The sequence below is a fragment of the Petromyzon marinus genome, chromosome 55, assembly GCF_048934315.1.
Source record: "Petromyzon marinus isolate PM22_M1 ecotype Great Lakes invasive population chromosome 55, UKy_Petmar_22M1.pri1.0, whole genome shotgun sequence".
Classification (NCBI taxonomy): Eukaryota; Metazoa; Chordata; class Hyperoartia; order Petromyzontiformes; family Petromyzontidae; genus Petromyzon; species Petromyzon marinus.
In genome coordinates, this window is record NC_133721.1 from 6493021 (window position 1) to 6516517 (window position 23497).

At 50.6% G+C, this 23497-nt stretch overlaps 1 protein-coding gene across 3 annotated transcripts in view; it reads right to left on the reverse strand.

Moving 5' to 3' along the window:
• The window catches only part of KLHL24 (kelch like family member 24), a 78980-nt gene extending 56146 nt beyond the window's left edge, over positions 1–22834 (reverse strand). Inside the window, exons 1-3 of one of the 3 annotated variants that reach the window (XM_076052292.1) lie at positions 22220–22834; positions 21338–21384; positions 1553–1839 (exon numbers count right to left, since the gene is read on the reverse strand). In XM_076052292.1, the coding sequence (XP_075908407.1) occupies positions 1553–1753 (201 nt within the window). In that variant the 5' untranslated portion in view covers positions 1754–1839; positions 21338–21384; positions 22220–22834. Of the gene's footprint in view, positions 1–1552; positions 1840–21337; positions 21591–22219 lie in introns of those variants that run through there. The other 2 variants (XM_076052291.1, XM_076052293.1) reach the window with 2 other exon arrangements.
• Between the last annotated feature and the right edge of the window lie 663 nt (positions 22835–23497).

Consider the following 23497-nt stretch of genomic DNA (forward strand, 5'->3'; position numbering starts at 1 on the left):
CAATTGGTCCACATTTAGAACCAACACGTGTTTAGATTATTTGGCTGCTATACATTTACACGTAATAAGCCAATTCGTTGAGCTATCATTTGTGGGCAGGTCGCTTCTGAAAAAGAGCTACATAGCTCAGTGGGCCTTACCTGGTCAAATAAAAAACTTGTTGAGTTTTAGTTTCTTCCATCGATTCTGACACGCACGCTCACGATGCATGCATCGTGAGCGTGCTAATCGATTGCAATCAACAAAGTGGAGGACACATACTCCCGCACAGAGCCCACTGATGACCCCCCTGGTTAACCACTGACATTAACCCATGACCTCCCAAGCCATAATCTTGGCACACAGCATGCTGGGACACAGTGGTGGCGCTAAGCAAAAAAAATAAGTGTTTCACCCCCCCGGCTCCTCCTCCTCTCCCACCCTCCACCTTTCAACTCGTAAATGCATGGTGAGATGACACATGAGAGATGCAGACGAGAGATGTAGGGAAAGGAGAAAAAAAGACAAACAAGGAGACGGAGTGAGATGAGAGGAGAGGTGTCGATAGGGCAGACGCGAGAGATGTTGTTTACGCGAGTTAGCTTGTTGTGTTTGTTAGGGTTTGAACTACGGCTGATATTTTTATGCACCCCTATTATTCCATGAATCCCGGGACTCGCGAACGGTCCATCCGTTGCCCCGAGCTCTTGCTTGGTTTGCTAGTGCCTAGCGCTGCCGCTTGTGCATGACACAACTTTTCAGACAGAGGACCACGGCCATGAAGCTACACATGCAGATTGAATTAGCCTTATAGGTGACCAAGTAGGAGCCAATACTATCAGTGTATAGTGCAACCATATAATCCATACCGGTCAAAGGTTAAGCTGCGTGCCCTTAAGCATGCAGCTCACTGATTTACGCACGGAAAAAGCGCCCAAATGCTCCAAAGCCAACTCTAGTCCTCGCGACCCAACATCTGTGCCCGATGTTGTATCAGCGCTTGAACGTATGGGTTGTATTTTTTATTCATTTAACAATATTGCCTAAATATATTAATTTTGAATATGAACCCCCCCCTCCGCCCACCCTTAGATTTGGTTTTATTTGCGAAGTGATGTCGCAGGAAGCGACAGAGGTGCCACGGTGGCGAGATGTTAACTACCTCGCCTGGTATGCAGGAGGTCGAGGGTTCGATCCCGACCCCGACGTCTGCTGTATATTTGGAGTTTGCGTGTCTGTCTCTCTCTCTCCCCGTGGTCGCGCGGATTTTTCTCCGGGTCCTCCGGTTTTCCCCTCCACATTCAGAATCGGCATCGTGCGTTCATCAAGTATTCGGCCGCTATACATTTCCACACGACAAGCCACTTTGCCGAGCGATCAACCGTGGCCACTTCGCCCCTAAAAAAAAAAAAATAGCAACGTAGCTCAGCGGAGCCTTACCTGGTAAAATAAAAAAAAAATTAGTTTCGTTTACGTTTTGTTAAGGCCATGACAGGAAGTGACGTCGCCCGCGGCGCCATCCCCGCCGCAGGAAGCGAGGTCGCGCGAGGACGCGAGGACGCGGGCCGCTCACCTTCAGGCGGAACTCATTGAGGGCGGCGAGCACTCCCTCGGCGTGGGGGCTGCCGGCGGAGAATTCGAGCAGCTCGCTGGCGGACGTGCCGCCGGGCGTCTTCGACTCGAGGTTGAGCACCTTGCGCTTGCTGGCGGGGGACTCGCGCGCGCTCTCGCCCGCCCCGGCGCGCGCGTTACGCCGGCCCAGGATGAGCACCATCGCCGCGGCCGCCGGCGATGAGTCGCCGTCGCACGGCGCACGGGATCGAGCGCGCGGTCCTAGCGGCGGCGGCGGTTGCCCTCTCCCTGAGGGGCGGACAGCGAGGCAACGCACGTGCTCACACGCGTTGCGCATGAACGGCACGCGTTCAATGGCGCGGGCGCGTAGATGCGCGCGCGCCATCGTCGTGTGTACGGGCGGCAGTCCCCGAGATGCGAACGTCCGACTTACGAACATCCGCACTAGTGAACGAAGTGGCCCCGAGATGTTAAGTTTTTAACCATCCGACTCGTGAACACTCGGCCGTACGAACCGAACTGCGGAACGCGATTTTGTTTGGCGGAGCAATTCTCGGCGAGATGCAATTAGTTCCACCATCCTGTGTAATGAGTTCCAGCGTAAGCCAGCATCAGGAACTTTATTTAATGTTTTGCTCACTAGACGGTATTTTCTACAGCTGCTGCATGGAAATGTAAAAATATTTCTTCTTACGAGTTTAACAAAGCTTTCCTTCTTTGTTGAACCATAACACATTAAACATATACAATTGACGATTAAGTTCTGAGATACAGTAAAACCTTGTATTGCGAGTAACTTGGTCTACGAGTGTTTTGCAAGACGAGCTAAAAATGTTTCAATAAATATTAATTTGATAAACCAGCGAGGGTCTTGCAATATGAGTAGTACGTGTACGCTTTGTCTGCCGAGCGTCACGTGATCACAACTGATATGCGAGTGCTTTGATAAACGAGTGCTTTGAATTACAAACACGTTTTCGGAACGAATTATGCTCGCAATCCAAGGTTTTACTGTACAAACAAATCGACTTACAAACGGTTCTCCAGTAACCCGTTCACAAGTCGAGGACTGCCCATGAAAAAAGATCCCCCGTATAGCCTTAAACAGTGAGGGAAAAAAAGTATTTGATCCCCTTTAAGAATGTTCTCCTAATCTCAGCTCGTTACCTGTATAAAAGACACCTGGGAGCCAGAAATCTTTCTGATTGAGAGGGGGTCAAATACTTATTTCCCTCATTAAAATGCCAATCAATTTATAACATTTTTGACATGCGTTTTTCTGGATTTTGTTGTTGTTCTTCTTCTGTCTCTCACTGTTCAAATAAACCTACAATTAAAATTACAGACTGATCATTTCTTTGTCAATGGGCAAACGTACAAAATCAGCAGGGGATCAAATACTTGTTTTCCCTCACTGTAAGACTGTTTGGGCAAGTGCTGTTTGCGAGCACTTATATAAAGGCTGGTACGGCACACGAGAGAGTGGGTGGCCGACACCATGCCCGGCCACCTTTGTCTCCCCAATGCTGTTGTTTAGAGACCGCACCAGGTACTCATTTAAGGCTGAGTCGACCTAGGGGAGGCCTTGGACCTATCCAAATATTCACCACTCTTATTCGTTATGAGCGGGAATCGAACTCGGATGGCTAGGTTTGTAACATAGTCCGCTAACCACTGCGCCACCACTCCACACATACAACTACAACACAAACGTCCCCTGCACAGCCTTTAACAGATTGCCACGGCAAGTGCTGTTCACCAGCACCTATGAAGGCCGACACTGCACACGAGGGGGTGGGTGGCCAAGCGCCACGCCCGCCCACCTTTGTCTCTCGAGTGGCGATATTTACACACAGCACCAGGTACTCATCTGATGCCGAGTCGACCTAGGGGGAGGCCTAGGACCGCTTTCAGATAATCGTCACTGGTGTCGACTGCGAGCGGGAATGGAACTCGGGTCGCCAGGTTCGTAGCGCAGCGTGCCGACCGCCACACTACCGCTCCCCGTGTATAAAACTACAGACGCGCGCGCACGGTGACGTGCAGATTATATTGAGCGAGTCTCGCGCCTCTGCACCCCCCACGTGCCCGTCACGGCATTGCCGTCGCGCGTCACAGCATCAGCCACAGCGTCGGTCGCAGCGAGATGTATGATGAGGAGGGCCCCGGGTGTTCACCACCATCTCGGCTGCCATGGCCTCAACAGCTTCAAGATTTTTTCGAGCATTATGAATATTTTTCTTCCCCCCAAAAAAAACCCCTTTGTCTTTAACATTACAGTATTTTGCATTTCGTTGGAAAATCGGTAATGTTTTTTTTTTCTCTCTTTTTGCTCTGTTATTGCCGTACTTTGTATCGTGTTATTGCTGCTGTTGGTGACACTGGTGGGTGACATCAGGGTCACCCGCCCTGGCAAATGAGACCCATCCTGGTACCCTTGCGTTCTCACTTGGTTCAATAAAAATATGCCTGAAAAGTAACCCCAATATTCCACCACGTCATTCAAAACTATGGTGCTGTGTAATTTAATTTGTTAAAGAATGCATGTCCTGGAAATACTGGGCTAATAAAGGGATGGGACACCCCAGTCTATCCGTTTTCTGAGCAAAACCCTAATTATTTCCATGCAGACCATAATTAGGCCATATATAGAACAATTTTTTTTTTACTATAAAAATGAATTTAAAAAACACACAACTACTGAATCCAACGAAAACCACGTGGCGATTCTGGAAGGACGAATCCACTTTTGCATTCGTCACTGCGCAGTCCAGGACTAAACTGGGACTACACGCTGGCACGCGATGTTTCTGCGCCGCTTGGAGACACGGCAAACAGCACCGACAGAACTGCTCTTGCACGCGCGACCGTATATTTAGAAAAGGCACAGAAAGACGTGCAAAAAACACCACACGGTCCCTGTGGACTACGCCAAAGAACCCCCATCGGCATTTCCTGAATAACTGCATTGTGGTCCTCTTGTCTTCGGTCACCATCAAATACTATTTGAGCGATTGTGACCGACGGACAGGCAGCAGTGGTATGGCGAAGGACAACTGTGGACCGGTTTTGTCCTCATCGGCGCGGTATAGTCACCAGTGCCCACTGCTGGAAAGTCTGCTTGTGGGAACCATACATAAAAATAATAATAATTTACATTTATTTGTAGGACGCCTTCCACTAATGTCCCAATGTGCCCGTGGGCCTATTAGGCTTTTCCTTCTGTAGAATTTTTGTGAGTATATTTTTTCTCTTTACATTTTTAACAATGCCTCTTCCCACCCCGAGAAACCCCATTATATATGTGTGTGTGGGGGGGGGGGGGAGGCGCACGGTATACCCCACACGAACGATATTCCAAGGACCCTCCGCGACGGACGATACCTTAACAGGCACCGCCGTATATAACGGTGCCCATTGTCGCACGAACAACGCGCAGACGGACGCCCCCCCCCCCTCCCACCCCCCCGCACGGAGCGAGCCAAGCGGCTGATAACGCAGCGCGTTCTCACGCGGGTATTTCAAGAGTCGTTAATAAGTCGGACGCCGACAACACTCTGTAATGCCTCGCTGTCAGCTGGCGGCGTGGGTGACTCGCATTAAACCGCGCGCCCCCCCGAGGGAGGCATGGCCGACACACCTGGGAATGACAGTGACCGCCTCGGGCTGAAATTCACGATGCGGTGATGCGCATTACATCACCACCCCCCCCCCCCACCGCACCACCACCGCCGTGGCGACTTCGGCAAAGCGGCTGCCGGACCACTGACTGCGCGCAATCCCCATGCGCCCGCTGCCGTGTAGGACGATGCCACAGCGCCGTTGTACAAGCAACCCTCCGATGAGCCACGGTTGCCTACGTACGGTGCGAAAGAAGTTCAACGTACGTACGTACGTACAGGGCCGCATTAGAATTAGAACGTTCACAGCGGAGGAATCCAACGAGCTATAAAGCTCTCTTTTTACAGAAGTGCTATTAACGGCTGGGTCAACGCCGTCCGAACCGCCGAGCATCAGGCGCAGGGTGGCGCGTTTATAGAGACCCCGCTGCCCCGCAAGAGGGAGGCATCGCAGAGAAAACGACGCTGTGGTTTAAAAAGCCTCTTCCCCCCTTTTCCCCACCAATCTCTATGCACGTGAACACTCTTCCCTTGTGTTGGAGGTCACCCTTTCAAGCGCTCTCCAGGCTCCAGCCTGCCGACCTTGAGAAGTGCGATGGCACCTGGGCGATTTGGTCAGTGTTGCAAATCGGCGCCCGAAAACACGACAAGGGCATTTCAAGTCGTGGCTCCTGCGTCCCAGCCCGCAAGTAAAACAAAGCACACGCAAAGTTCCCCTTCCCGGTGCGGAGGGCGTGAACGCGCACCCGACTGCGCGGAGGCGTCGCGAACCCCAAAACCAGCGGGGCCTCCGGCGTCACGCTCGGTCGGAAGCCGACTTTCCGGGAACAGTTCCGGAAGACGAGCCGGCAAGGTGAGCTCGGGGGCGAGCGGCGTCCCGCGACGACGCCGGCGAAGAAGGCGGCGAGCGACCGCTCCGGCGCTCCGGAGGGACGGACCGACCGTCCCCACCGCCCCCGCCGCGGATTCTCGCTCGCGGCGTCGCTCTCGGCAAGGGGAATCTAAACGTGGAAGGAAAAACCCGGAGGGGAATCCACGCGACCGCAGGGAGAACACGCGAATTCCAAATATGCAGCAGGCGTCAGGGATGGAAATTAACCCACAACCTCCTGTATACCAGGCGAGGTAGTTCACATCTCGCCACCGTGGCACCCTCTAAAACAGTCTTGACCGCCACCCACCCCCCAGCACTCTCCTGAAATCCCGCCACCCTTTCTTTTAAATCTAGATCGATAACTAATTTCTTTAGAAATGCTTTTTGTGTTTAGTTTGTTGTCCCTCCACCGCACCTCCAATTCGCATGCTTGGCTGCATGCCGTTTCCAAATAAGTTGAACGCACGTACAAGAGAGCAGAACAAATGATGGGAGCACACGGGCAGCTGCTGCCTGCCCAGCGAGGCTGTTTAGCGGTGGCAGCGCCACAGAAATCCACCAGCTCACAGCCAGCGCGCCCTTGAACGGCTTAAAGAACCCGGGCAATGATTTATAACTTTAATTGCCGTTGCGAAACTAAGTTGCTTATCTCTGCAACGTGTCATACGAGTGAAGAAAGGGTGACGTGCCTTTCAGAACATATAGGTCAATAGTAAAAAAAATAAGTCAATAATCTTTTGTCTGTATCGTTCATGAATAAAATGCGACCGTATAAGGTTTTCGCGGTTGTACTTTAGAGATGCTTGCGGCTTGCGCCCCCGCGTTGCCAGGTACGATGTCCGGCTTGTCGCTCCACGTTCTGGAAGCTTCTTCGGGAACTTGACCACCACAACGAGACGGCGGCAACGAGACGGATGGCCGAACAAACCGCTCGCACGCGACTGTTGTCCTATCCCCCGCGCCTCCGATCGGCACGGTTGGCTACGTATGGCGCGGGAAAAGTTCAACGTACACTGATGGGAAAAAAATGTTGCGAGTCGCAGCGTCGATGCTCTCGTCGAGGCGCAAGAAGCATCATCACGAGGACGCCGGTCATCCTCGCGAGCAGCGGCTTCTGGCTGGCCGTCGAACAAAGGCGGTTCACCCCAATCGCGCACTCTCAGACGCGCTTCTGCGGCCGTCTGGAACGCTCTTCCTTCTGATATTAGGAAGTCACTGGGAGCTGTGATGCACTTTGAAATAACTGCTCTTCGGGGTTTGTTTTTGTTTGTTGTCTTTCCCCCACGATTAGCACGGTTGGCTACGTACGGTGGCGCGAAAGAAGTTCAACGTAGACACACATACAGAGGTTGGGAATTCTATCCCGGCATAAGCGGGCTGTATGTCCTGTCCAAGCCTCAGGCCTTCATTGGCTTCCAGTTGGGGAAATATTAAGAGGATGCTGCGTCTTGAGGTTGTTGTGCAGGGTTCAGAGTTATGGGTCAGGATTAGTTGGGGATTAGCGTTAGGAATTAGGGATTATGGTAGGCGTTTATGATTAGGGTTTAGTTTTAAGGGGTAGGGTTTAGGATTGGGTTTAGTGTTAGGGATTAGGGTTGGTGTTATCTTGTTAGGAACAGTAGAAACCTAAGACTTAATATCCGATGACTTTGGTTTTCGGGTCGCCCACTGCACGCGCATTGTTCGGCATGATGTCCGACGTTTCGCTCAACGTGCCGGGAGCTTTTTCAGGAAAGCATCGGAGAATGCCAACACATCAAAACACCGGCGCAATCGTCGTTGGCACGGGGCCAAGCATTCCTCTCGGTCAAAAGCAAAAGCGAAACTGTCTCAGAAGCTCACGCACCCATGAACGCACGCACGCACGCACCCGCACGCTCGCTCGCACGCTCGCCCAACTGACCAGTCCGGAGCGCCGGCGAGCGGCCTCTCCTCTCTCACTTCAACAAAACGGCACGGGCGGCGTTTCGCGTGGCGAACGAGTGTGGAGCCAAAAGGAGAGACCCCCCCCCCCCTGGCGCTCCAAGCCGAAGGTCACCGGTGTCCCTTCATAGACAACGAGAGACGGTAGGGAAACGCAGCTCAGCGCTTTGAAAGTTTGAATCCGCAAAGTGCGTGACGCTGCGGCGCGCGTCGGTGCAAGCGGATTACAGCAACGAGAGGGGGCATCGACGACGTGCAGGCGACGTTCACGTCACACCGCGTTCGCGTCACACCGCGTTCGTCAGGACTTGCAGATTTCCGCTCTCGGTCGAGTGGCCTGGCGGTCACGGAGCCGATACCACGATGGACACGAAAAAACAAAATTCCATCCAACGCTATTATTTTGAAAACCGCACCGCAACGTGGAAGGTAAAGGCGCAGCCGCGCAACTGCTTGCCCTCGCCGCCGCTAGCAGCACCGCCCTCCGCGAGAGAGAGAGGGAGAGGTTTCGGGGGCCCCATCCAAAGGGTATTGGGACCACTCTTCCACACTGGCCCAGATCTATTGAAAGATTGGGAGTACCCACACTTGACCCCACTACATGCGACCTGCCGCAAGCAATTACACCGCTGGGTGGACAGACGTGGGGTGGTGTTGGATGGGCGAGGTGAGCGTGGTGGGTTTTAGGAAATCCACACCAAATGCCGCTCTGGGAGATGCAGCCTGCGACCTCTGGCTTGCAGGTCCAGTGCCGCACCCGTTCTCGTAGATGCGCAAATGCCTGGTACACCTACGAATATTATTGCCGACGTGCAAATACTACTGGACATCTGTGGAAGCTACCGGGCATCTGCGAAATTTGAGCTTTCCTAGTTCATCGGATTCCAACGAGTATATATATTTAAAAAAAATCTAATTCTGAATAACACGGTTTTACTTTCATGATTTAATCTTGATAACGTCCTTTCATTACTTCGTCTTGACGACGTCCGTCACACACCTGCTTCTAAAAACGGAGGGTGATTTTTTGTTGTTGCTTTAAACAGTTCCAGTAAACGCGCCCTCCTCTGGTGGAAATGACCTGGTTAGGAATTGCGCAACACACATTCAAAGACGTACATATTTTTAGCCAAAATGGTAAGTAACCTTTTCCTCAGTGCGACATACACTACGCACAAAACACTAGAATATCCCTCGTGCAGTCTTTAACAGATTGTTAGGGCGAGTGCTGCTCGCGAGCACCTTTGAAGGCTGGCACGGCACACGAAGGGGGTGGGTGGCCAGCACCACGCCCGGCCGCCTTTGTCTCTCCCAGTGGCGGTGTTTTACTTACACACCGCACCGGCCACTCATTTGAGGCCGAGTCGACGTTCCTGCGGACACAGCTTGCGGGTCGTGGCGGGTCGTGGGGGGTCGCGGGGGGTCGCGGGGGGGTCATTTGCCCACGATTCTTCACCTTTGGTCGGTGCGGGTTAGTAAAGGTGGGCGGGGCGGGGGCACAAATGCTGGGAGCGTAGTGCAGTACAACAAGGGACTCTGCTGCGCTGCTGACAACACCGTCTCTCGCTGCAGTCGACACAGCAGCCTGCGTCGGCGCATGGCGGTCCCCCACCATCCGAGTGCTGCCCGGGCATAAGCCGGCCGGCATAGTTCTGGAAATGTGACGACGTAAAGTCGCATTCCAGGGCGATTTGGATCCACACGGCGTAAAGTACGGAGCTATTATCTCCGCCGTTACCCGTGGCCCTCTTCTCCCCCCCGTCGCATCCGGCGTCATCTGGAAAAAGTTCCCGAAGTTCCTTTGCGCAGCCGAGTCCAACGACCCATGGTTTCTGGTTCACAGACGAGTCGAGTCGTGCGGACTTCGCTCCTCCCCGCCCCCCCCGCCCCCCCCGCCCCCCCGTGGATTTGGCGGTGTCAAATTTGGAGATAACCCCAGCAGATAATAGTACCCTGTGATATTCAGTCCCCCGTTATTAATGGCCGATTAAGAGTTCTCCTGCGTCGCCGTTGCATCCACCAAGCATGAGTGCAAGTCGTTCAAAACGCCAGACTTCCACTGAATGATTCATGCAAAAACGGTCGAGCCGAACACTTCACGACACTGATCTCTTGTTTTCCATCATTCAGGACAAAAAAAAAGCACTCAGCGCGCAATTTATTTAATTACTTTGTGCGCCGTATTTGTACTTTTTACAACATCGCCATTCATAAGGGGTTCTCATTCGAGAGTCAAACATCGGAAACCTCGTGGCTTTGGCATTCCTCGAAGACGCTGGTGGAAGGATCAACCGCAGCAGAACGCCAACAGGCAGATGTGCGCATCGCCTTCACGAACGCAAATAAAGTGAAGGCACGAGCCACAGCAATGCGATTGTGGCCATGCAAACCCAAACTATGGGGCCATACAGTAAACCATCGTAGTCCGCGTTCCTTTGACGGAGGAGGAACCGGCAAAACTAACATCCCAACGCTCCCCTGAAGTCCAATGGCAGCTACCAGACGTGGAAAATGCTATTTAGCTCCTGAACATATTGCCATCGCACGCAAGAATCGAATAAGGGCTTGTTGGAACCATCAAAGACAAGGATCCCCCGTACAGCCTTAACAGACTCTAGGGGGACGAGCTGCTGTTAGCGAGGAGCACCTCTGGAAATGTGACACGGGGGCATTCGCGATCAATGTTACTCACAATACGAGTGATTTTGGGTTAGATCACGTAAAAGTAAATGCGTCGTTAACCAACCACCACCACCACCCGACACAGCCAATCAATGAGGTTTGTCACGTAAACGTAAACGAGCGGGAATCGAACCCGGGTCGCCAGGTTCGTAGCACAGCACGCTAACCGCTACACCACCGCTCCTCAAACCACCATCACACGCGCGCAACCATCACGGCATTGGGAACCATGCACGCGTCAGCAGCAGCACCAAAACCCTGCCCCGCTTCGAGACGGGAAAGGTCACGGTAATTTATGCGGGGGACCATAATTCAACCAGGCAGGGGACACCCCGCTTAGTGCATTTCGCGCGGCGGCAAAAGTTATCCGCGCAAGCGTCCGTCTGTCCGTCCGTCCCTCCGTCCGCCCGTCCGTCTGTCCGCGAGACCGTCGAAGAGTGACATGGAAATTCGCCCGACGGGATTGCCAACGTTGCGGCGTACATTCCTGCAACAGCAACAAAAAAATCTCGTCGCTGCACTGCAACGACGGTGACGACAACAACAACAACACCTCCGATTCGCCCACGGTTGGCTACGCGCAATGCGAAAGAAGTTTCAACGTACGCGCGACAACTTTGTTAATTTACACGGCGTGCGAATGCCATCTCGTCTGGAGACGCTTCACGAGACAATCACTGCGCTCGGGGAGGTAACAACAAGATGAAAAAGCGGACAATTTGCCTCTTTGTACATATCCGCCACCTCCACATAAAGGATATTAAGTGCAGGCGGTTCCCCTGCTTTTACACACAACGTGTTTCCTGGAAACCCGAACGTAAATAGGATCGACATAAATCAGACCCGATTTTCCCACAGGTAGTAGAAAGAGTAGACACATCCCTTGCCGATGTGGCTTTCCTTTTATAGGCCGTATTTAACAGGGTTTATAATAGGTAAGAAATACAAATAAAACATTCGAGAAGAACAAAAGTTGCACGCCAGGTCACATTGGAAACCGGACCGACTGTTCAAATGTGTTCGGAGTCATGTTGGAAGATGCATTGTGAAATCAAGGTTTTTGCATGGTAAATCGATCCATTGTGGCATTATTTAAACGTCGTAAAATGTGGATTTAGTCACTCGGACTGTCGCAAAACGTAGACCGTCCGTATTATTTGACACAACCCCATCAGCCACAGGGCCTTCTGGGAGTGCGTCTTATCAGCAACGTGAGCAAAACTCTGGATCGGTTTCAGCATTCAGCGTCTCATCAGGAGAGCCAAGCTTGCTTGAACCAATGCTGGTGAACTGCCTAACGTTTACAGGCAAGCACACTGTCGGTCAGATATCTAAAGTTGTGGGTCCCAGGTTGACGCAAAGGTCGTGAAACTATCCGAATCATGAATACTGGAGGAATCCGATGAGCTACAACAAAGCTCCTTTTTCACAGATGTCCAGTAGAAAATTATAACTACAACAAAGAACAAACTATGACAAAGAACACAAATAATCATGGGAATCCAAGTGGAGGGTGGTCAGGGCAAGAAAACACAGCACGGGAAGCAGCAACCGGGGCCAGGCACCAACAACAACAACGAGCCCCAGGGGCAGCCAGGGCAGCCAGGGCAGCTGTGACAGCCGCAGCAGAACCAACGAGCCCCAGGGGTAGCCAGGGACAGCCAGGGCGGCTGGGACCAAGACAAAAGATCCCCCCCGTATTGCCTACAGCGGACTGTTGGGGCAAGCGCTGTTGGCGAGCAGCACCTATGAAGGCCGACACGGCACACGAGAGCGGCGGTGGGTGGCCAGTACCACGCACGGCAGCTGGGACAGCCGTGGCAGCACCAAAAAGGCCCAGGGGCAGCTCAGGCATCCTCCCAGTATTGGGAAATTAGACGCTTCTAAAAATGAAGACCCCCCCACCCCCCAATGAATTGTACCCTACAATTATCACACAAGCAGTGGGGCTTATAAACATGTCCGACGCCACGGTATTTATATCGCTGGGCTGTTAAATAATGAAGCACTCCTCTGATGGACAAACGGATTAGATGACCTTTACTGATAGCCAGCCAATAACTCACTGGGTTATTGGCTCGCTTAGTTTGTTCTCCTTCCCCCACACCTCCGACTTGCGCGGTTGGCTACGTGCGAAAGAAGTTCAACATACATACATAGTGCTTAGCACACAACGAGTCCAGCCACCCGAGTGAGATTCCCAGCCACAGCTAACACCAGCGGTGAGCGACATCTGGACTAGTTCAGGGCCTCCATCTGCATCAAAACGCACTGAACGGCGTGGTGAGGTCTGGCTAAGCGACCTCCCATGGCCGACACAGTATGGGGGAGAGAGGCCCTCATCCAGCAGTGGGCCGACAAAGGTACGTAACTTTTGTTATTATGAACAACCCACTGGGGGGAGCATTGGCGCAGTGCTCAGCCAAATGCGCGTCCAGCACGACCGAGTTCCATTCCCGCCCCCCCCCCCCCGGCTAACATCAGTGGCGAGTGAAATCCGAACCCCCCCCCCCCCGCGCCCCCCACACCCCGTCTGTTCCAGCCACTTCACCGTTGTGCGCGGACAAAGCGTGGCGAAGCCAGGTCAAAAACAACCCCTCCCCAGGGAACACACAGGCGCAGCATGCGGATCGACAGAGGGGGGCTTGTTAATTCATTATCTAAGAACTCATCCGGACAAGGAGTCTCTTAAGCTTTACGAGCAACGGCGCAACACCCCCCCCCCCCCCCAACGTCCCATCGAGGGATGGAAGTGACGCCGTTAGTGGGTTAACGCCTTCCACGGCGGCGTGGACGGAGCGCTGGACAGCAGTTGTTCACGATGTCAACGGCACGGGGGGGGGGGGGTGGGGGGGGGGAACGAATGAAAAATATCCACCGACTTTTGTTTATTTTACGAGCGGAGAAAATTTTGCCAAGCATTGCCACGGCCACGTCTACCCACCAACGGCCGGAGATTCCGCCGCCCAAAAACCGCCAAAAGACCCGAGTCTGGACGGAGATGTAGACTTCAGATGATTTGGCGACGTTATTTGAGACCGCACTGGACTGAGGAAGACCAAATAATTCACAAACTTGGCTGTCTGCGATTTTGGCTATCCGCGAATCACATCTGAAACTCTGCATGAATGCTGCATCGAGAGAGAGAGAGACAAAGAAAGCGTTGAGATGAAGTGATGAGAGAGAGTGATGACAGATAAAGTGATATATTTATTTAAGGTAATTCGATAAAAAGATATGCTTTCAGAGGCCAAAATCATTATTCGCAAACATTGCTATTCACGAGCATCTCCGGAATGTATCCATCGCGAATAACGAGGCAATGCTGTATATGAAGATTTACCAAGTTCGCAGACTGGAAAACATGAAAAGGTTAAGGCTTGGGGCGAGAGGAATTGCAAACCCCACACACCAACGTTTAATCACCAAAAGTGTTGAAATTCTGTCGTCGACTAAACCAATAGAATGACTGCCTACATGACATCCGCAGAGGCTTGACCAGAATTCCACTGGTCGTCATCGACTCCACTAAGACTACGACGAACGTGTAAAAAAAATAATGCACTAAATTAAAAACTGCTCACAACAACACCCTGCCTTTCGCCACCGAGAGATGGTGACATCGCCCGCAGCGGCGCATGTGCCAGGCTAGGTGCAACCCCGAGGCCACGTGAAGTGTCGAATGAGGGCCCTCGCTGGCAGGTCACGGGGAACAGACGTAGGTTATCGCCGACCGAACTAAAATCTCCCCATAAAATAAGCAACGCTGGCTAAATTAACACTGGACGTACGTTTTGTGTGTGATCGCGCATCTCACCAAACCGCTCGCCGTCAACCGGGCTGGGAAAACCGCTGGTAACGCAGCGCGCGGGCACAGGGCACTCAGCCCGCGACAAGCCTGGTGAACAATGGGGAAGAAAATGGGTCACCGAGAGAGAGAAAAAAAAAATTCGCGTCGGTCTAAAAATACACTTGGGAGACCGACTCCGTGAATTCTCAACCAATGACCGCGAGGGTCCATCTGTGGGTCTACCTCAGACGGAGCAAGGGGCTTGTGGGAGGCAAACAAAAAGGGCCAGTATCAGGGGCGAAGATTTCTCCCGGGTAGCTGCTGGCCGGACGGCCGTACGTTGAACTTCTTTCGCGCCGTACGTAGCCAACCACGCGAATCGGAGGACGCGTACAGTGCAGCCAGCGCAGCCAGCGCAGCCAAGCCAGCGATCGCACGTTCACCACGCACTCGGATCACGCAGGACAGGAGAGGGGCCACGAGAGACGCGTGGTACATACATGGGGTGGAGCGGTGGCGCAGCGGTTAACACGACGCACCGTCAACTCGGGAGGTCCCAGTTCGAATCTACGGCTAACATCAGTGGGGTCTGAACAGGTCCTGGGCACCACCGCCTTCACTATGTTGATGCGGAGTGGGGGTTTCGCACAGTTGGCTGTGCATTATTTATAGACATTCACGCTGTGTGCAATCCACCATCGCTCTAGGATATGGGAAGTTGGTGTTAGCTAAAAGGAAAAAAACAGTGCACTTTGTTTTGCCGTGTACCAGTCTTTAGAACAACACTGTACAGGCTTATTTAAATACACCCCTTGTACTCAGGTCATCGTCACTCAGGCGGTCTATAAAATTAGTTCCACTCTGTGGCAAATGAAATGTGTGTGGTTCTATAGGAATACTGGCAGCACCATAGGAATGTGGAATTTCCAATACTCGCTTGTTTTTCTGCGTTGGAGGAGACCACAGTCGTTCAAGGCCGTCCTTGCAAAAGAGCAGTTCAGCTTGGTGAACCTCACCAGCTGAAGTGAAGTCTGGTTCATCTACTCATTTTTGTACCAGATCATCGTTAGACACGCTGCGAGATAATGGTTCAGAAACGTGGTCTTTGATAGAAGCCAAGGGGGGGGGGGTGGGGAGAGAGACCCTGAAAAATCCCCAAAGCAAGGAGTCATCACACGGCGCAGGTCAGAGCGCGGTGCCTTAACCACTGCTCCACCAGCTGCTGGAGCAGTGAAAATTATGATGACCCATTATAAACATCATTATCGGCCATGATCGATCCACCGCTGGGTGAACGCCTCCTCCCACGAGTTCGCAATGCCACAATCCACCCAGCACCTGCACACGAGTCGATCCCATCGCTACGTCTACACGGCGGACGCTCTCTCTCTCTCTCTGGTGGGGTCCGGCATTTCGCTGCTACTTGGTCGCTAGTCTCGACCACTGCCCATAATTAGTAGTAGGGCAGCACCCGACTTATGCACACAATTCGTTCCCGGGACTCGTTCGTAAGTCGAGGACTGTATGCAGTTGCTCTACCCGCACTGAAAACCATAACGTGGAGATGGGCCCCCTTCTCAAATCTACCAACATATGGACCATGCACAGCAAAGAGGAACAGCAAAACGACGCCAACTCTCTGCTGAAGCCCTCTCGTCGTGGCCAGCAGCAACAGACCTCAACACTGACATCGAGATGCTGAAGACATTGCTGCCGCTGCCATCATTTTGTGCGTCTAGTTTGTCCTTCCCCTCGGCAACCTCCGACAAGCAACGGTTGTTTACTACGTACGGTGCGAAGGAAGTTCGTTCAACATGCGGTACATTCTCAAGAACAGAGAATCGCAACAGTGCAACAGAGGGGGCCCTGGGTCGGATTGTCAGCATCGTGGATCAGCCCCGGTTTTCCCCACCTACTGAAGATATTGAATTGGCAACTCGCAACACTGGCACATACCAGAATCCTCCGTGCACTGCGTGCCCGGGATTCTTTGCCCCCTATATACAACCCTTAGACATACGCACGGACAAACCCACACGCACAGAGCACACACGTGCACGTTTGGTCACATGTACGCCGTGCACGCATGGTGAGGCTGTACAAGCCACGGTACTCCCCACACACGTGGATTTGAGCCGTGGCATGTGACCGTGCGCTTGGGAGTATTTGGCACCAATGAATTTCCCACCTGATGAGCCGCTTCTGGAAAAAAGAGCTATCTATGGCAGCTCAAGTGGGCCTTACCTGGGAAAATAAAAATTGATGGGACAAATACGATTCCGCGTATAGCCTTCAACGGTGGCACAAGCAGCGAGTAGCCTTCACGCCGGCACGGGTTGCTGCTGCCAACACTGTTCCCGGCCGCCTTTGTCTTCCCAGGGCTGGTGGTGTATATGCCGCGCGCCACGTACTCATTTGAGGCCGAGTCGGCATAGGGGATGCCCGGCAAAGGGTCGGATACTGCTCGCCACTGGTGTAGGCCGGGAGTTCCATCGTGAAGTGCGCTAACCACTGCGCCACCGCTCCACGCCAGACCGTAGACGCACAGAGAACCTTTGTTGGAGACGCTCTGCGTCCATGCCGAATACCAAACCTTTACACCCGTTTCACAAAGCCGCACTGCGACCGGCGTGGTGAAGTATGGTCAAATAATGATGCCGATAACCCAACAACAGTGTGTGGGGAGAGGGGGGGAGCCATCGTCCAGCAGTGGATTGAGAAAGGGCTGGGAACTGTTAATTTTATCACGACAGCAGAGGACGTATTACAATCACTCAGCTACTGGACGAGTGTTTACAGTATGTGTGTGTGCAAGTTGGTGCGTGTGTGGCATGTGTATGGGTTTATATACTGTGTGTGTGGCATGTGTATGGGTATATATACTGTGTGTGTGGAATGTGTATATATACTGTGTGTGTGGCACGTGTATGGGTATATATACTGTGTGTGGAATGTGTATGTGTATATATACTGTGTGGCATGTGTATATATACCGTGTGTGTGGCATGTGCATATATACTGTGTGTGTGTGGCATGTGTATATATACTGTGTGTGGCATGTGTATATATACTGTGTGTGTGGCATGTGTATATATACTGTGTGTGTGGCATGTGTATACACTGTGTGTGTGGCATGTTTATATACTGTGTGTGGCATGTATATACTGTGTGTGTGGCATGTATATATACTGTGTGTGTGGCATGTGTATGTGTATATATACTGTATGTGTGTGGCATGTGTATGTGCATATATACTGTATGTGTGTGGCATGTGTATGTGTATATACTGTACGTGTGTGGCATGTGTATGTATAAATACTGTATGTGTGTGCAAGTTGGCATGTGTATGGGGGTGTATATATACTGTGTGTGCGTGGCATGTGTATGGGGGTGTATATATACTGTGTGTGTGGCATGTGTATGTGTATATATACTGTGTGTATGGCATGTGTATGTGTATATATACTGTGTGTGTGGCATGTGTATGTGTATATACGGTGTGTGGCATGTGTATGTGTATATATACTGTGTGTGTGTGGCATGTGTATGTGTATATATACTGTGTGTGTGGCATGTGTATGTGTGTATATATACTGTGTGTGTGGCATGTATATATATACTGTGTGTGGCATGTATATATACTGTGTGTGTGGCATGTGTATGTGTATATACTGTATGTGTGTGCAAGTTGGCATGTGTATGGGGGTGTATATATACTGTGTGTGGCATGTGTATATATACTGTGTGTGTGGCATGTGTATGTGTATATATACTGTGTGTGTGGCATGTGTATGTGTATATATACTGTGTGTGGCATGTATATATACTGTGTGTGGCATGTGTATGGGTATATATACTGTGTGTGTGGCATGTGTATGAGTATATATACTGTGTGTGTGGCATGTGTATGGGTATATATACTGTGTGTGTGGCATGTGTATGGGTATATATACTGTGTGTGTGGCATGTGTATGTATATATACTGTGTGTGGCATGTATATATACTGTGTGTGGCATGTGTATATATACTGTGTGTGGCATGTGTATATATACTGTGTGTAGCATGTGTGTATATATACTGTGTGTGTGGCATGTGTATATACTGTGTGTGTGTGGCATGTGTATATATACTGTGTGTGTGGCATGTGTATGTGTATATATACTGTGTGTGGCATGTGTATGTGTATATATACTGTGTGTGTGTGGCATGTGTATGTATATATATACTGTGTGTGTGCAAGTTGGTACGTATGTGGCACGTGTGTGTATATATAATGCGTGTGGCACGTGTATGTATATATACTGTTTGTGTGGCATGCGTATGTGTATATACTGTGTGTGTGGCATGTGTATATATACTGTGTGTGTGGCATGTGTATGTGTATATATACTGTGTGTGTGGCATGTGTATGTGTATATATACTGTGTGTGGCATGTATATATACTGTGTGTGGCATGTGTATGGGTATATATACTGTGTGTGTGGCATGTGTATGAGTATATATACTGTGTGTGTGGCATGTGTATGGGTATATATACTGTGTGTGTGGCATGTGTATGGGTATATATATACTGTGTGTGTGGCATGTGTATGTATATATACTGTGTGTGGCATGTATATATACTGTGTGTGGCATGTGTATATATACTGTGTGTGGCATGTGTATATATACTGTGTGTAGCATGTGTGTATATATACTGTGTGTGTGGCATGTGTATATACTGTGTGTGTGTGGCATGTGTATATATACTGTGTGTGTGGCATGTGTATGTGTATATATACTGTGTGTGGCATGTGTATGTGTATATATACTGTGTGTGTGTGGCATGTGTATGTATATATATACTGTGTGTGTGCAAGTTGGTACGTATGTGGCACGTGTGTGTATATATAATGCGTGTGGCACGTGTATGTATATATACTGTTTGTGTGGCATGCGTATGTGTATATACTGTGTGTGTGGCATGTGTATGTGTATATATACTGTGTGTGGCATGTGTATGTGTATATATACTGTGTGTGGCATGTGTATATACTGTGTGTGTGGCACGTGTATGGGTATATATACTGTGTGTGTGGCATGTGTATGGGTATATACTGTGTGTGTGGCATGTGTATGTATATATACTGTATGTGTGTGCAAGTTGGAATGTGTATGGGGGTGTATATATACTGTGTGTGTGCAAGTTGATACGTGTGTGGCACGTGTATGGGTTTATATACTGTGTGTGTGTGGCGTGTGTGTGTGGCATGTGTATGGGGGTGTATATATACGGTGTGTGTGCAAGTTGGCATGTGTGTGGCATGTGTATGTGTATATACTGTGTGTGGCATGTGTATGGGTATACATACTGTGTGTGTGGCATGTGTATGTGTATATACTGTGTGTGGCATGTGTATGGGTATACATACTGTGTGTGTGGCATGTGTATGTGTATATACTGTGTGTGGCATGTGTATACATACTGTGTGTGTGTGTGTGACACGTGTATGGGTATATATACTGTGTGTGGCATGTGTATGTGTATATATACTGTGTGTGTGGCATGTGTATGTGTATATATACTGTGTGTGGCATGTGTATGTGTGTATATATACTGTGTGTGTGTGGTATGTGTATGTATATACTGTGTGTGGCATGTGTATGTGTATATATACTGTGTGTGTGACACGTGTATGGGTATATATACTGTGTGTGGCATGTGTATGGGTATATATACTGTGTGTGGCATGTGTATGTATATATACTGTGTGTGGCATGTGTATGTATATATACTGTATGTGTGTGCAAGTTGGCATGTGTATGGGGGTGTATATATACTGTGTGTGTGTGGCATGTGTATGGGTGTATATATACTGTATGTGGCATGTGTATGGGGGTATATATACTGTGTGTGTGGCATGTGTATGTGTATATACTGTGTGTGTGGCATGTGTATGTGTATATATACTGTGTGTGTGGCACGTGTATGGGTATATATATACTGTGTGTGTGGCATGTGTATGTGTATATACTGTATGTGTGTGCAAGTTGGCATGTGTATGGGGGTGTATATTTAATGTGTGTGTGGCATGTGTATGGGTATATATACTGTGTGTGGCATGTGTATGTGTATATATACTGTGTGTGTGGCATGTGTATGTATATATACTGTGTGTGTGGCACGTGTATGGGTATATATACTGTGTGTGTGGCATGTGTATGTGTATATATACTGTGTGTGTGGCATGTGTATGTATATACTGTGTGCAAGTTGGTACATGTGTGGCACGTGTATGTATATACACTGTGTGTGTGGCATGTGTATGGGTATATATACTGTGTGTGTGGCATGTGTATGTATAAATACTGTATGTGTGTGCAAGTTGGCATGTGTATGGGGGTGTATATATACTGTGTGTGTGCAAGTTGATACGTGTGTGGCACGTGTACGTGTATATATACTGTGTGTGTGTGGCATGTGTGTGGCATGTGTATGTGTGTATATATACTGTGTGTGGCATGTGTGTGGCATGTGTATGTGTGTATATATACTGTGCGTGTCTTAAAGGCCCCATCATCTCTGTCTGGACATGTCACACGTGTGTGACACACATGGCATGCAGCAGTCCCGTCGCTATGGACTGAGTGTGTGTGGGTTATCAAAGGGTACAAACACAGCAGTGCCTAAATTAACGTGACACATTGACCAGCGTGGTGAAGTATGGTCAAACAACTGCCCCCCCCACACCCCCTGCCCCATCGCATACGGGTAGAGTCACTGTGAATGATGAACCCAGCACCACCACCACCACCACACGATCAGGGTCCGAGTGTAGTAGGAGGATGAATGTCGTCTCAACACACACGGCGATGGCCTTGTTTGGCAGCAGCAACAACCACCACCACCACTAACCTTCGGTGTCGAGCCGGCGATCCGTCTCCTGCTGCTGTTGTTGATGTCTTTGTTGTTGTTGTTGTGTATCCGCAACACCCACGACGGGAGAGAGAGAGAGAGAGCGACACGCAGAAGATCGGGCTCCCCGTCACGGCAAAGCCGGCCTCCGTGCGTCTCGCTTAGTGGGATTGTGAATGTGGTGGCGGTGGTTGTTGTCTTCAAGTCTTCTCTTGTCGATCAGTCAGACCTCCCCCCTCCTCCCCCTGCCCTTCTTCACACGCGAGGAGGTGGCATCGTGTGTGAGACACTCTGCACGGAACGCTCCCCACGTCTCTGCTCGGAGCGAGAGCCGACCACTCTATACGACACGGTATAGCAACATGTCTCTGTGTGTCTCTGTGTGTCTCTGTGTCTGTGTCTCTCTGTGTCTGTCTCTCTGTGTCTCTCTGTGTCTGTGTCTCTCTGTCTCTCTCTGTGTCTGTGTCTCTCTCTGTCTCTGTGTCTCTCTCTGTGTCTCTCTGTGTCTGTGTCTCTCTGTCTGTGTGTCTGTGTCTCTCTCTGTGTGTCTCTGTGTCTGTGTGTCTCTCTGTGTCTGTGTCTCTCTGTGTCTCTCTGTCTCTCTCTGTATCTATGTCTCTCTCTGTGTCTCTCTGTCTCTGTGTGTCTCTCTCTCTCTGTGTCTCTCTATCTCTGTGTGTCTCTCTGTCTCTGTGTCTCTCTGTGTGTCTGTCTCTGTCTCTCTCTGTGTCTATGTCTCTCTCTCTGTGTCTCTGTCTCTCTCTGTCTCTGTGTCTGTGTCTCTCTGTGTCTGTGTGCGCGTCGGTGTGATTCTTACTAAGACTGGTGATGATAACAATGGGGGTGTGCACACACAACACGTGTGTGTGTGTAAGGTGGCACCTTAATCACGGTCACGAGCTCGGCATTGTGTTCGCTGGAGGGTTGGCGCGGGGTAAACAAAGGAGCGAGAGAAGCTGCTGCTGATGATGATGGTGGTGATGATGATGGTGGTGATGGTGATGATGATGAAGGTGGTGATGATGCTCGCCGCTGCTACTGCTGCTAATGGTTGATGATGGTGATGATGAAGGTGGTGGTGGTGATGCGGCGCTGCTGATGCTGCTAATGGTTGATGATGGTGGTGATGAACGTGGCGATGATGAAGGTGGTGATGATGATGAAGGTGGTGGTGCTCGCCGCTGCTGCTACTGGTTGATGATGGTGATGATGAAGGTGGTGATGGTGATGATGAAGGTGGTGGTGATACTCGCCGCTGCTGATGCTGCTGCTAATGGTTGATGATGGTGATGATGGTGGTGATGAAGGTGGCGATGATGAAGGTGGTGATGATGATGAAGGTGGTGGTGGTGCTCGCCGCTGCTGCTACTGCTACTAATGGTTGATGCTGATGGTGATGATGAAGGTGGTGATGGTGATGATGAAGGTGGTGGTGATGGTGGTGGTGTTGCTCGCCGCTGCTGCTACTAATGGTTGATGATGGTGATGAAGGTGGTGGTGATGAAGGTGGTGATGATGGTGGTGGTGTTGCTCGCCGCTGCTGCTACTGTAGCCACGGCCCAGGCACGACTCGCCAGATGTAAACACAGCAGCAAACCAACAACACGCTTCGCTCCACCTCCTTAGCCGATGCTCGGCTCCTCCTTAATCACATGTCCGAACAAACGCGAATTCATTAATATTATTCATAGTATAACACTGTATTGTGTTAGTTTCTCTCTCTCTCTCTCTGCTCTCTGCCGTTGTGGTTGTAATGGTTAACGGGAGGATGATCACTGTTCGATCTCTGGGACGTGTCACTTGATGAAATTCTCGCTCGTCTCTCGCAAGTTGCGACAGGTGGCGTGTGATGGGGGGGGGGGGTAACACTCGCCGCTTCCAAGAGTGGAAGAGTAGGCCAAGTGCCGTGTGCTCTCTCTCTCTGTCTCTAGAGCTCCCTCTCGTGACACCACCACCACCCACCACCACCCCCTCTAGAACCCCAGCAGCGGCGTAAACAAGCGTTTAACTTTTTGTTATTTAAAAAAAAACTAAGTATAGTTTTGTACTTAACTTGAAGCCACGTGTGGTATGATGATCACTAAACTGAGAGACGAGCTAAGGGGGGCAGTGCCCGATTATCCTCGTAACAAAAGTAGCTACTACTATATATGATGTAGT